The sequence below is a fragment of the Natrix helvetica genome (genome assembly GCF_964273705.1).
Source record: "Natrix helvetica genome assembly, chromosome: 1".
Lineage (NCBI taxonomy): Eukaryota > Metazoa > Chordata > Lepidosauria > Squamata > Natricidae > Natrix > Natrix helvetica.
The window spans coordinates 223,239,149-223,253,393 of NC_138548.1; the positions used below are offsets into that span (position 1 = coordinate 223,239,149).

At 39.1% G+C, this 14,245-nt stretch overlaps 1 protein-coding gene across 3 annotated transcripts in view; it reads left to right on the forward strand.

Moving 5' to 3' along the window:
* Positions 1 to 14,245, forward strand: part of DIP2B (disco interacting protein 2 homolog B) — a 195,804-nt gene that overhangs the window by 173,484 nt on the left and 8,075 nt on the right. For all 3 annotated transcript variants that reach the window (XM_081934084.1, XM_081934085.1, XM_081934086.1), the window contains 9 exons: positions 337 to 417; positions 995 to 1,118; positions 2,655 to 2,776; positions 4,097 to 4,208; positions 4,404 to 4,513; positions 5,771 to 5,901; positions 7,268 to 7,436; positions 11,249 to 11,419; positions 11,999 to 12,060. In XM_081934084.1, the coding sequence (XP_081790210.1) occupies positions 337 to 417; positions 995 to 1,118; positions 2,655 to 2,776; positions 4,097 to 4,208; positions 4,404 to 4,513; positions 5,771 to 5,901; positions 7,268 to 7,436; positions 11,249 to 11,419; positions 11,999 to 12,060 (1,082 nt within the window). The remainder of the gene's footprint in view (positions 1 to 336; positions 418 to 994; positions 1,119 to 2,654; positions 2,777 to 4,096; positions 4,209 to 4,403; positions 4,514 to 5,770; positions 5,902 to 7,267; positions 7,437 to 11,248; positions 11,420 to 11,998; positions 12,061 to 14,245) is intronic.

Sequence of the window (14,245 nt, forward strand, 5' to 3'; positions counted from 1 at the left end):
CACATGACCACGGAGACGTCTTCAGACAGCAGTGGCTCTTCAGCTTTGAAACGGAGATGAGAACCACCCCCTAGAGTGGGGAACGACTAGCACATATGTGCGAGGGGAACCTTTACCTTACCCCATCAAACCTAAGACTGTCTCTACAACAGGGGTGTCAAACTTGCAGCCCACGGGCCAGATGCAACACGCACAGGCCATACCCACCTCAGCTCCACGAAGAGAAAAAAGGTCATGATACGTCACATGACGGCAACGGGACGACGCAGGTTTGACATACACAGACATACCTCGGTGCTCTACAACTTACTGATTTTTTTCTTTTTCTTTTTGCAGCATCAGTTTCTGTCTGAGGTGCTTCAGTGGCGAGCACAGGCGACTCCTGAGCACATGCTTTTCCTCTTGCTCAATGCCAAGGTAGAGATAAAAGTTTTGCACTTTCCCAATGTTTGTGTGTTTTGAACTCCTGTGACTTCTCACCCTTCAGCCTTTAAAAACATTGCTTGTTCTTCCAGACATGAGGTGATTGTTTGTGGAGCTTGGTTGGTTGGTTTGGTTTCTCTTTGAGGAACTTTGTCTGTTTTAGAAACCTGGGATTTTAAATCACTTTTAAACCTACACAATGTTGCCGACATTTTCATTCACATCCATCTAGCTTGGTGTAGGTTAGCATTACTTCCATTTGAAAATGGGATAAGGCTAAGGGACAGTAACGTCTTCATGCAAATATTGGAGAAGGCGTTCAAATCTATGTTGCAAGTCTTAACATTTCCCCTTAAAACTCATGGGGTTACTTTCATTTTAACTCTGATGTTACGCCATACCCTCTTAACACAGAGTGTCAGCATACCCTGTTAAAGCCAATGGCCCTAATGTTTCTTGAAAATCATGTTTTGCCTCTGATTACTCAAGAGAGCAGCTTGCCTTTGTTTCTGAAGCAATTTCTCCAAGCTGGGCAGACTTTCAGAGTTTGTTTGTTTTTATTCTCTGCAAGGGGGCCCCTGTCTGTACAGCAACTTGCCTACAGCTGCATAAGCGAGCGGAGCGAATTGCATCAATTCTGTATGAAAAGGGACACCTCAATGCTGGGGATAATGTGGTGCTGCTGTATCCTCCTGGTAAGGAAAACCGAGATTCCGAGGGGCGTAGGGCGAAGAGAGAGAGTTTATATGGGATTCCTTGCCATGTCTAAGCTGTAAACTTTCATGAGGCACTGGACTACAGGAAAATGTGGCTGCACCTATTAGAAGTGAAGCATTTGATATGTCAAGTTGAAATTCAAGAACTGCAAAACAAATTAGAGCAAGAAATTGTTTAGATCCAGGGTCCCACAACCCCGTGCCACGGCCCATTACCAGACCTTGAGCCATTTGGAACCGGGCCACGGAAGTGGCGGATGAGCACATGCACCTGTGCATGCATCCCCACTTTTGCAAGCAGCGCAAGCGGCATGTGTGCATACTCCTCGCGCACACAAATGGGGCTTCCCATAAACTTGCCCGCCGCTTGCAAAGAACCATCTCCTCCTCCTCCTCCCCCCCCCCCCCCCGGCCGGTTTGCAAAGCCGGAAAAGTTGAGAACTCTTGCTTTAGAATATGAAGAGGTGGCTAAGGCAGTGATGGTATGAACCTTTTGGGTTCAGCGTGTCAAAAACTTGAAAAATGCCCAACGACTCTGCTGGTATGTCACTCCTCCAAAGAAAAAATATACAATTGTTTACATATTCATTTTTTAAAAATTGGAGCAGCTCTGGATTGCACAAGGCCTTTGTTCTTGAAGCAGCTTTGGAGAATGCCCTTCCGTGGCTTCTGCAGCCTCTGAAAACCACATGAAAACATGCCTCATTTTTGCGTGATTTTCGGAGGCTCCGGAGGCTGCGTGACTTTCAGAGATTGCGCAAGAGCACGCCCATTGTCATCCATCCTCCAAAAATCATGCGAGACAGGGGCATGCTTTCGAGAATAGATATTGACAAGTGCTAGTGAATGCTAGTATGTCACCCAAAACGTCATGCCGTGATACCTTTGACACACGTGTCATGGATTCACCGTCACTGGGTGAAGGGTGTCCGTTTGTGTTTCTATCAAACCACACTGGTGCTTCCTTGTCATATTTCAAATCCCTTTGCCTACCTCATATTCTAATTGAAGCAGTAAGAGACATGTTTTCCTGCCAGTAGCTATGGTCCTGACACAGTCATATATAGTCCCAAGAATTTTCAAAAACTTTCAGCGTCTTAATTTTTAGCTATGCGTATATCCATATTCTATGTTGGAAATGTTCAGTGCTTGCTTGGACAAATAGCATTTAACGATTATGAATCTACTACATAAACTCACTTCTCCTGTTTTTCCCCCGAATGTTCCTCTCCACTAAGAGCAGGTTTCTGTTTTAAGTCACTGAAGTAGTTTGTAAAGTGGACTCCTTGGAATAAACAACCCTTTGAATGTTTCCCCCCCCCCTTCCTCTTTCGCGTTGGCTTATTTGTCTTATTTTAATCTTTTGCTTTGTGTAGTCAAGTTCCTTCAGTTCGCCTCCCTGGCTTGCTCTCCTATTTGTCAACTTTGTCTTAGTGCTGTGACTCTTAAGGAGCTTCCGGCCAAAGCAAACAGAAAGGGAGAAGGATGATATGACACTGTTTCTTGGTCTTCTAGGCATTGAACTCATTGCAGCCTTTTATGGCTGCCTGTACGCTGGCTGTATCCCAGTCACTGTCCGGCCTCCGCATGCTCAGAACCTCACTGCCACTTTGCCCACAGTGCGGATGATAGTAGATGTGAGTATAAGAGCTGAGCGTAAGCTGTCGCATCTCCATCAGTAGTTCTCGCCCTTTGTTTTAGAATGGTGGCTTATTGTGCGTCAGCTGACATAGAAATTATTCTGTGGGAAATTTGTTTTCTGTTGTCATAACAGGTGGTCCTCAGGTTATGATAGCCATTAGGACTGGAATTGTCACTGCTAAGCAACATGATTTTAAAGCGTAAGATCATGTGACCATTTCGCTTAACGAGAGCAGTTCCAGCAGTCCCGGTTGTGTTGATAAATGAGGCCCGTGTGGTTCATTAAGTGAGGACCTCACATGATCACGACTTGGCTTCCTGCCCGCTTTCTTATTTATTTTACTTGTCAAAAGCCAGCAGGGAACGTCAGAAACCGGGGGGATACTGTGATGGCCTGAACTCCAATCATGGTTTATAAGCAACATTCAGCACCCTTGCAAGTTTGGATAGTTGGTTGTAACCTGAGAACCACCTTATGCTGATTATCAGTGAGATACTAGAAAAATATTAGTATTGCTGCCCTGTAATTCATGAATCATTAAATATCAGAGCAGTTAAGTTTCTTGTGTTCAAGTTAGAAGCCTTTTGCCTTCCTGATCATCTTGGAAGTTTCTTAGGGTTATTTAGCCTTTAAAGCCACACATTAAGGGGAACATCGTTATATTTTAATAGAGAATGGTAACGTTTTCTGTCTAATGATTTGATTTTCTTCTCTGTAACCCAAAGCTACAAAAGATACAAATGATACTGAGATAAAAATCAAAATTGTATTTTCACTGAGTTCAGGATCTTTACTGAGTTTACTGGACAAAAATGATAGTGTTAAAAATCAAAAGAAATTCTTAAAATGTTAAGGTAATAGAGAGGATACTAAACTGTGAAGTGCTAGCTATAGAGCACGGGTTCCCAACACCCAAGCTGTGGCCCACTACCAGGCTGCAGCCTGCTCAGAACCAGGCCACGGAAGCGGTGGGAAAGCACACATGAGCACATCTCAACTTGTGCTCACTACTCAAACAGAACCACCAACCCTTCTCTCCCTGCTGGTCCGCAAAGCCGGAAAGGTTGGAGGCCGCTGCTATAGAGTTACAGATATTTCACTTTCTTTGTGGATTGACTTAGTGTAACGAGGCAAGTCTCAGTGTGACCCTTACGCCTGCTGAGTGGGGCTAATATAAAGCTATAGTACAAGCTTTCTGCATGAAGAAGGCAAGAATCTGTGAACTATTTTGCATGCTAAAAATGCACTGTATAAATGATTAATGACAATGCTGTCAAGAATGATAATCAACCATATTTATCGAATGTTATTTTAGGTGAGCAAAGCTGCCTGTATTCTCACAAATCAAATTCTGATGAGACTACTGAGGTCCAGAGAGGCGGCGACTGCTGTTGATGTAAAAACCTGGCCAACCATCATTGATACAGGTGACACAGACCTTGCTAGGCCATCAAACTCATTCCCAGGATTTCCAAGCACTTATAATGCACACGCGAGCCATGAGCCAACTCTGTTTTATTTAGAATTGCGTTGCTTAGCTCTGTTGCATTTCTGCATGTCATTCCAATGTTCCTCCCCAGGCTAATTCAACAATAAGCACTTTAATTCTTTATATGTTTCAGATGATTTGCCCAGAAAGCGGCTACCTCAGGTCTACAAACCACCGACTCCGGAAATGTTGGCATACCTGGATTTTAGTGTTTCCACAACAGGGATGCTTACAGGAGTAAAGGTATAAGAGTGCTTGATGTGTTTGATGCCTGTGTTATAGGTAGAGTTTCTGAAATATTCCTAGTTGTTTGTTTACAGATAAAGAGGGCATCATATTTTTATCTGGGCATAAAAATCACTGAATGGCTAAAGTCAGATATTAGAAACTGTAATGCATGAAGGAGAGCAAAGTAATCTTGCTTGGCTTTGAATTTAAAAGGCACTTTAGTGGTTCTCATAGCTTTGACTGTAAGATATGAAAGACAGCAGGGTGGCATATGATAGAACACCATTTCTCAATGAACATTGCTCATGATCTTCTAATAGGCTGGATGGAATAAGAAACAGCTTGTATTACCAAAGAAGGTGTGGCAGATATACAAGGACAAGGGCAAGTTCCCTTCTGTGCTTAGGCTTCACTGTTACCAGTTCCTGGTTAACAGCGGGGAACAGAAGTGTCACCATGTAACTAGGCCTTCTTTTTTAATAGTGTTGGCTCATTCTCTGGCCTGTTCCCATGGCCATAGTGCTGTGATGGCGAACCTGTGGCATGCATGCCAAAGGTGGCACACACAGCCCTCTCTGTGGGCATGTGCGCCGTCGCCAGCTGCTCTTCTGGTTTCCGGAGCGCCAGCTGATCTTTGCGTGTGCCGGAGCCCCGGAAACCTGAAGGCCAGCTGGCCAGTGCGCATGCACACCGGCCAGCTGGTCTTTGAGTTTCTGGGGCTCCGGCGCATGTGTGTTCCGGTTTGGGCACTTGGTGCCAAAACGTTTCGCTATCACTGCCATAGTGTAACCCCATCCAGGAGTAAGGATGGGAAAACCCTGGAGGGTCCCAGTGGCATAAACAAAATATTTGGAATATAAACTGATGGACAGCAATAGCAGTTAATACTTTCACGCTAATACTAAGGTGCAGTGTGAACATCCAAATTTAATTCCTTGTTTAGTTCATGCTCTGAGTTTCATTTGACTGCACGGCTCCTGGCAGAATACGGAAATACGTATTTCCCCTTTTTTAAAACAAAAAGTTATGTAGACAAATATGACAAAACAGGATGAATAATTTAAAAGAATTGATTATGGTTTTTGCTGATGCAATAAAACATCCTACTATTTTCAATATTCACACCACATAATATATGGCTACTCATATGCTTATGTATTAGTGATACTTTTATCATATTCCTATACATGTTATTATGTCCTTCTATTGTGCAACTGGGATTCAGTCTCTCTCCCCCCGCTTCTCTCCCCCCGCTTCTTCTTCTTCCCACAGATGTCCCATGCATCAGTCAGTGCCCTCTGTAGAGCCATAAAGCTCCAGTGTGAGCTGTACTCCACACGGCAAATTGCCATCTGTCTTGATCCCTATTGTGGCCTCGGCTTTGCACTTTGGTGTCTTTGTAGGTAAGAGTCAGGATGTAATTAGAACTGGTGGGTTGGCAGAAGATAAATTTTTGCTTGATATAAATTAGAACATCTATCTTAATCCAATGAAATGCCTGATTGTATGAGCTTGTATGGGGATTGGATATCAAATGAAATCTAATTCACATGGCAGACAGAATTCTTAAGCAACATGCAGTTTTATTAACTAAATGTCCAGTATTTTCCTGATGATTATTAAAACATTACAAGAGTTTTTGCACTTTTTTTTACATGATTATCCTATATCCCGTGTATTGACATTCAATCAATCAAATCTTTATTATGGTCATAGACCAGCCTAAGGAAAATAGGCTGGTATTGACATTTTTTCCATGTCGTCGGGGAATCATTGTTATATGATCCAATCCAATCCATGTCAGTGTCTGTCAGGTGTTCTACTTCGTTCTGCAGATTTAAACAAATAGGTTTGCAACCACTTAAGAAAACTTCCATCTCTCCCAAATTTGGGTACAAATTGGTATATACAAGGGGTGGTGGTATACACTTACCTTCCCTACCGGTTCGCAAATGTGAGCGCACGTGCCACCTCTGCACATGCACAGATCCTTCTGCGCATGCACTTTTGGCAAAAAGAAATATGGCCTAAATGGGATGCCGTAGAGCCAGGCACGGGTAGGCAGAGCCACCTGCGATTTCGCTACCAGTTTGGGCGATCCGATCCGAACCGGTAGAATACCACCTCTGGTATATACATGTTTCAAATATGTAAGCATTTATGCTTGTTTTTGAAGTGATGTTTTAAAGCTGTGAACATTAGAAATCACAAGTTGGTGTTTTTCTTAGGATATATTTCAGATTGGCAAATAACATTATTCTTGGGAGGGAAAATCCCAAGACTTTGGTGGATTTGCCTAATAACTCTAGTTGACTGTGGATTCAATAACAAAATGTATAATTCACTATGAATTAATTGTTGTAAACAACAAATTCACACCAATTATTGAAACTAATTATTGAAATCTTTTGTAAGCATGGGACATATAGTTGGGGGAAACTATTAACAAATCAGAAATGGCTTGTTTCTTGTAGCAGGGCAAATAACTAGCTCAGAAACAATATTGAGATCAGTTTGATCACAAGCTTCTTTGAGAACACATAATGATATACCTTTTAAATATCCCATGTTTGTTACACAACTGCCTTTGACAGTAGTCAGTCTGTGATTTAGGCAGTCCTAATTAAGGCAACGAATGAGAATGGATTACTAATCATTTTGGATTGCATATTTGTGCAGAGAAGGATCAGCAGTTTGAGGCTGAGGATTATATTTTAGGCTGTCAGGTTAATAAAATCCATCTATTTGATTAGTGATCTTCTCTTGCAGCGTATATTCTGGTCATCAATCCATTTTAATTCCTCCTATGGAGTTAGAAACCAATCTTTTCCTGTGGCTCTCCACTGTAAGCCAGTATAAAATACGGGATACTTTCTGTTCCTATTCTGTCATGGATATGTGTACCAAGGGGCTTGGGAATCAGGTGGAAGTATTAAAGGTAAGAATCCTCTCCCTCCACCCCTATCCTTTTAAACATATTTTAGAAGATCTATTTTACTATTCAGATTGTTACAACAGAATATTAGGGTCATACTGATTTTGTAAGTACAGGTGGTCCTTGTTTAACAACCATTTGCACTGAAGTTGTGACCATTGCAGTGTCCCCACAGACACAGATCAGATTCTTGGCAACTTCCTCACTATCTGGAAATATAGAATTTATCAGATCCGAATATCCCAAATTTATTTATTTTTTAAAATGTTTGAAACTGCTTATATTCCTAGACAGTACTTTAATAATTCTTAGATTCTTGGTTAGGACTTGAATTAAGTTTCCACCAATCTTAGATTGTGAATATAACTGTATATTACCCACATTAATAATAATGATAATAATCAAGTTTGCCTCGCTACCTTAAAAACACATTTTTTAAAAATGTATAAGGTAAAGGTTCCCCTCGCACATATGTGCTAGTCATTCCTGACTCTAGAGGGCGGTGCTCATCTCCGTTTCAAAGCCAAAGAGCCAGCGCTGTCTGAAGACGTCTCTGTGGTCATGTGGTGGCATGACTAAATGCTGAAGGTACACGGAACACTGTTACCTTCCCACCAAAGGTGGTTCCTATTTTTCTACTTGCATTTTTACATGCTTTTGAACTACTAGATTGGCAGAAGCTTGGACAAGTAATGGGAGCACACTCCATTACGCGGCGCTAGGGATTTGAACCGCTGATCCTTCTGATTGACAAGCTCAGCATCTTAGCCACTGAGCCACCGTGTCCCTAAAAAAATGTATAGCTCAGTTCAATTAGGAACGTTCTGCATACATCTTATGTTATGTTGAACAATCTATCAGTTTTCTCTAAGGTTCCAGTTTAGATTTCAGTTCTTCTGCGGTCATATACAGTAAGTGTATTTCATAATTAAGTACCATACTTGATGTGGTTTGGCTTTTATAACTATATGTCAATCAGCTTGCTATTGAAAATATAAATATTTTTAGTTATGAAACTTGTTATATAACTTCAACACAGGTAGTCCTCGGCTTATGACCACAATGAAACCCAAAATTTCTGTTGTTAAGCAAGAGTTGTCAAGTGAATTTTGCCTCATTTAACAATCTGTCTTGCCACAGTTGTTAAGTGAATCAACTGCAGTTGTTAAGTTAGTAACATGGTTGTAAAATGACTTTGGCTTTCCCATTGACTTTGCTTGTCAAAAGGCCTCAAAAGATGATCACATGACCCCAGGCCTCTGTAGCCATCATAAATATGAGTCAGTTGCCAAACATCCAAATTTAGATCACGTAACTAGGGCAATGCTGCAACAGTTGTAAGTGTGAAAAATGTTTTTTTAGTGTCATTGTAACTTTGAACAGTCACTAAATGAACTGTTGTAAATTGAGAACTATCTGTAGTTTTTTTTTTCTTTTTTAAGTTTTTATAGTTTAATTCTTGTTAAAATTGCTTTGCTTATTTATTTTTTCCTTTTACTAAATATGTGTAGATGCAACAATACATTGAAGACATTAACACTAAGTAAAAATCTCGACTGAAATCCTTATAGTACAATGTATACTTTAATCTGTAGCATTTTTAAGCACTGTTTTAAATCAAAATGTCAAATACGTTTATGCTTGTACTAATGATATCCTACTTGTAATTAATATTAATAAAATTTTCTCTATTTTCAATACTAAGTTATCTAAATAGAATGTCAGTAATTTTTAATTAGTGCTGGGTAAGTATGGTATCAGAAGATACAATGTATTTAGATTTAGAGCAAAAGAGAAAATGGAAATTTTTGTTAAAATTATATTTGGCAACTCTGTTTTTGTTTTAGGATGAAATAATTGACTTTATCAGAGATGGCAAATTATAGATAATTGTTAAATGCAGGGACATAGATTTACTGTATTTTTCAGAGTATAAGACGCACCGAAGTATAAAATGCAGCAATTTTTTAAAAAGTTTTTGCACTCTGCAAACCTCCCAAAAACGCCCCATTCCCCCCCCCCAAAAAAGGCATGAATAGCCTTTAGAGAGCTTGCAGAATGCTCCTGGCGGGTGGGGGGGCAAAAATGAGCAAAAAACAGCCCGTTTTTTTCTTTTTAAAAAGGGCATGGATAGCCTTTAGGAAGCTTATAGAGTGCTCCTGGTGGCTGGGGGGGGGGGGGGTTAAAATTGAGCAAAAAACCGGGCCATTTTTTGATCATTTCTGCCCTCCCCAGCCTCCAGGAGCTCTCTAAAAGCTTCCTAGAGGCTATGCACGGCCATTTTGGTGAAGGGGCGGGGTTTCGGGAGGCAAAAAATGCTGTATTCAGTGTATAAGACGCACCCAGATTTTCAGCCTCTTTTTTGAGGGAAAAAGGTGTGTCTTATACTCCGAAAAATACGGTATGTGTGCATCTCCCTCTCGTTTTATGCTCTGTAGCCAAGAGGCCGACATTTTATATCTGATCATGACTGTAAACAATCTGCATTTTTTTCATTTCATCCGATATGAGAAATAGTGCTTCATTAAAAAATAATAATAAGCCAGATTTTGATAATCTTCCTTTACAGACAAAAGCTGCGTGATCCAATTTCCTATGTTGACATGAAAAAGGAAATTGCAGATTGATCCAAATTGTCATTAGAACTCTTAAAGGTCCATCTTCTTTGCATATAAAGGGAGAAGAAAGGCAAACATGGGAATCCCAGGGCTTTGGCAATAGAAGTGTTGCTCAACACAATATTTTGTTAGATTTGGTTGGTGTAAAATTCTCTGCTGATTCTTCCACTTCCATTTCCCTCTGCAATGGGGCTGTTGAAACTCCTGTCCAATGGTATATTTATAGTTAAACATGCCATAAAATTCAAGACGACTTCTTCCATCCAAATTAACAATGCAAGGGATTATACTTTTTGCTCTGGGTTCTGGTCAGAACTAGTACATGCCCTGAACTTGAACAAAATGTTACCTATAAACAAATATGCTGCAATTGTTCTCTATCTGTTAATGCTCATGGAAGGAACTGGAAGCAGTGTTCATATTAACCAGGCTAAAGCATAGTTAAGCATTGTAGGTGAATTAGATCTGTATGTTCAGTTTTAGGTGTATGTTGATTTTACTCCACTGGATTTTGCAAATTAATTGTATATAACTCAGTACAGATTGTTAGAAAAGATAGTTAAATAGTAAGTTCCTAAAATGAAATATAGTGCATATTATGTTCTTTAAAACTATACTGGATAGCAGCCGATGTTTTTGTTTTAATGGTTTGAAAACTTGAGGGTTCACTTAAGTATTTGGATGTTGGAGTTTTGTTAGAGTTGAGTTGAGAAGGACATGTCACTCCCATTGTTAGAATTTTCTTCCCTGCTGCTTTAGATCAGTATCTTGCTATTGATTCAACAAATATATTGTTTTAATTATCCAACAGCCCTCGATAGTACACCCTGTTCTGATTTTTTAAAATACAATTCATATCTTTTGATCCTTCACTTTCTTTTTTCTTTTAATCCTAAAGAATTGCAAACGCTTTGGACCTTCACACAGCTTTTCCATATGGGTCTAAATGATGTGGGAAGAGTCCTATGGCTACATTTTGCTTGGTTCTATATTTCTGAAGAACGAGATAAATAAAAAAGATGGGCAAGTGCTAGTGATTTCTTAGTGGTTTGCCTGGTATTAAAAAACCAAGAGCCTGATTATGTTTTCTAGATGATTATTAGAGCAAATGACCTCCCAAGTACTTGGATATTAACTGATATTTGATATGCTGTCACCCCCCCCCCCCCAATAATTTAAACCTTTCTGTATTAACAGGCAAGAGGTATCAATTTATCAGGAGTTCGGACATGTGTTGTGGTGGCCGAAGAACGCCCACGTGTTGCACTTACTCAGTCTTTCTCCAAGCTTTTCAAGGACATTGGTCTATCATCTCGTGCAGTCAGCACCACCTTTGGGTCAAGAGTCAATGTAGCTATCTGTTTACAGGTAACAGTGAAGATTTGGTAGATTTATTTTTAGAGATCAGGGGCTCTGCACATTAGCAGGATTCTCAACCTATTCTAAATCTGTTTGTGCAGGGGATGGTGTTTTTTTTTTGTTTTGTTTGTTTTTGAGATTCAAGAATTGTGATTGCTGATTTGCAGAATTTTTTTTAATTTACATGGGCTCATTCTTACTGTATATTGCTTATTTTTTAAAAAAACATTAACCCTAGTTTTAACTCTAGTTTTATAGGTTCCCATGGTTAAACATAAATGAATAGATTAGATTAATAAAACATTTTTTAAAAATTCAGTTTTTCACTAATATTTTCCAAACCGAAAAAGTAAAGTGGGACTGTGCTATTAACTAAAAGTTGTGGAGCATCTCTCAAGAAAATGTACACGCAAGTATTCTTGGATTTTCAGCAGAAATATTTTCTTTTATGTAATATCTCCCTTATTTGACAGTATTGGACACTTATGTATCTAGTTGGCATTGCTCTCATTGAAAGTGCCTTTAGTATGTATCACTTAGCAGCAGAAAATATGACACATTTAAAAATAATCTCTGTTATTATTATAGGGAACCTCAGGGCCTGATCCAACCACAGTTTATGTGGATCTGAAATCATTGCGACATGACAGGTACTATTATTTTTATTGTATTTGGTTTTTTACTGAATTCTGTAAGAACAGATCACTTTGATCATTTCTGAGTGTGCAAGTTATTTCACTTCTTATCAGCAATAACCAGCAGGCACAAGATTATGAGTAGTAGTTCAGAACTTCTGGAAGTTGATGGATGGCTTATCCCAGATTTACATACAAATTTCTTGATTTTCCCAAATATGATTGTATTGGAACAAATCAGTGTTTATTATTTATATTATGCTAAGCATATGGTGGTAACAATCCTTTTGGAAAGTGAAAGTGCAATGTTTAATATTCTTATCAGTTACGGATTTACTTTCTTTCTCACCAATAATAAAATTGGCCCAATATTTAACATTCCAGAAAATTATTTCTCCCACTAAGAGAATAGCCATTCCTTCTGAATTTGCAAAATTACTAAGATTTCAAGTATCAGTCAACCAGTTCAGATTATTTTATACACTTTTTTCCCTACTCCAATAAGTATTATGAACTGAAGACACTTACAGTTCAATTCCGTTGGTATTCTTACACTTTATATATGCATATACGTTCTGAAAGTTCTGTTAACAACCCTATAATGAATGGCTAGTCAATTCAGATTGTTAAACAGGCACTCAGTACTTAAAACTAGCAATTTTCATAGACTTTTAGAGGTAGCACTGTAGGGAGAAAAAAATGGCAGTAGGCCTGTGGGGGATTCTTTAGCATAATAGTTGGTGTTAGACAGGATATGGTCAGTGATTGTCCTGATCAAAAGGCCTTGTTGAAGTGAACAATAACAGGATGTTACTCCGGAATTTTCGGTTTTTCGAACAGTCTCTTCCTTTACATTCAGTATTACAAAATCATAATAGGGATCTCTGTGTGTGTGCGCGCGCGTGCAAGCGTGCACATGTGTATGCACACACACACACATACAATTTTCCTCATTTGGCTCAAAGAGGCTAATGCAAATTTACCTACATTTTACTTAGTGGTTCTTGCTTTTACGTTACCGAGTGGATAGAAAGCATTAGGATCATTTACAAGGGAGTGGGGAAATGCTAGCTGAAGCTCACACATGCGTCATACATGAATTTTAATGATGGAAAGCATTTTCCATTGGTTTTGCCACTCTAGATTAGAACCTCTCCTTTGAAATGCAGGCTATCACTTTCAGTATGTGAGAGCTTTCTCACATTTCTTCTTTTTGTTGGCAACATGTAATAGTGCCCAGCAAACCAAACCTCTTCCCATCTCTCCTCCTATAATCATATTTATGCCCGAAGATTAGCAGAAAGCAAAATATTTCAACAGAGCAGAAGCTAAGAAATCAACAAGAATCAAAAACTGTATCTAATTGGAATGAAATATTATTGATTCTAATAACATCTTAATTCTTGTGTGAGAATGACAAGACAGATAATGGCATATTTATTAAGGTAAATTTATATACCACCCATTTCACTACTCAAATTCACATCAATTTCACAAAATCACTGTCAAGTGAACGGGCACCCGACAGCACAGTCATATGCTGAGACATAAAGAAAATGCTGTATTTATAAGGAGACCCTAGAATGAAATACCCATTAATGAAAAAAAAACATAAATTTAACAAGGGTATTTTATAAAACAGGCAAGAATATGTTTGGGTAATGGCACTTTTTCTGGGTATTAAAAAAGAACATTTCCAGAGAATATGGGTATTTGCTTATCTTACTTCTCCAAAAAACCTGCCCGATATACCTAGTGCAAATATTCCTCAGCTAACTTTGCCATTTTCTTGCTAATAACCAACTATCAGCCAAGCAAATGGAGAGATTGAAGGTACTTTGTCAATGTTAATTTGGAATGATCATCCTTGGGTTTTTCATTTCCTGAATCATAACTGAACTAAGAACTTCAAAGTTGAGTGCATTTGTATGTAAAGTAGTTGTGGGTGGATCGCGCAGATCAGGTAACAAAAATAATTTATACTAAGATAAAAGCAGTTGTTCAGACATAGTAGTTGATTTGAACTTTTGGCCAATCCCTTTCTCTCAACCCAACCCGCTTCACAGGGTTATTGTTGTTGGGAAAATAGGAAGAGGTAGGAGTATTAGGTAAATTTGCCACTTTGGGTTATTTATGAACAATAATAAAGGTAGGATAAAAAAAAAAAATAACTTGGAATGTAATTGATGATTTTGTGGTG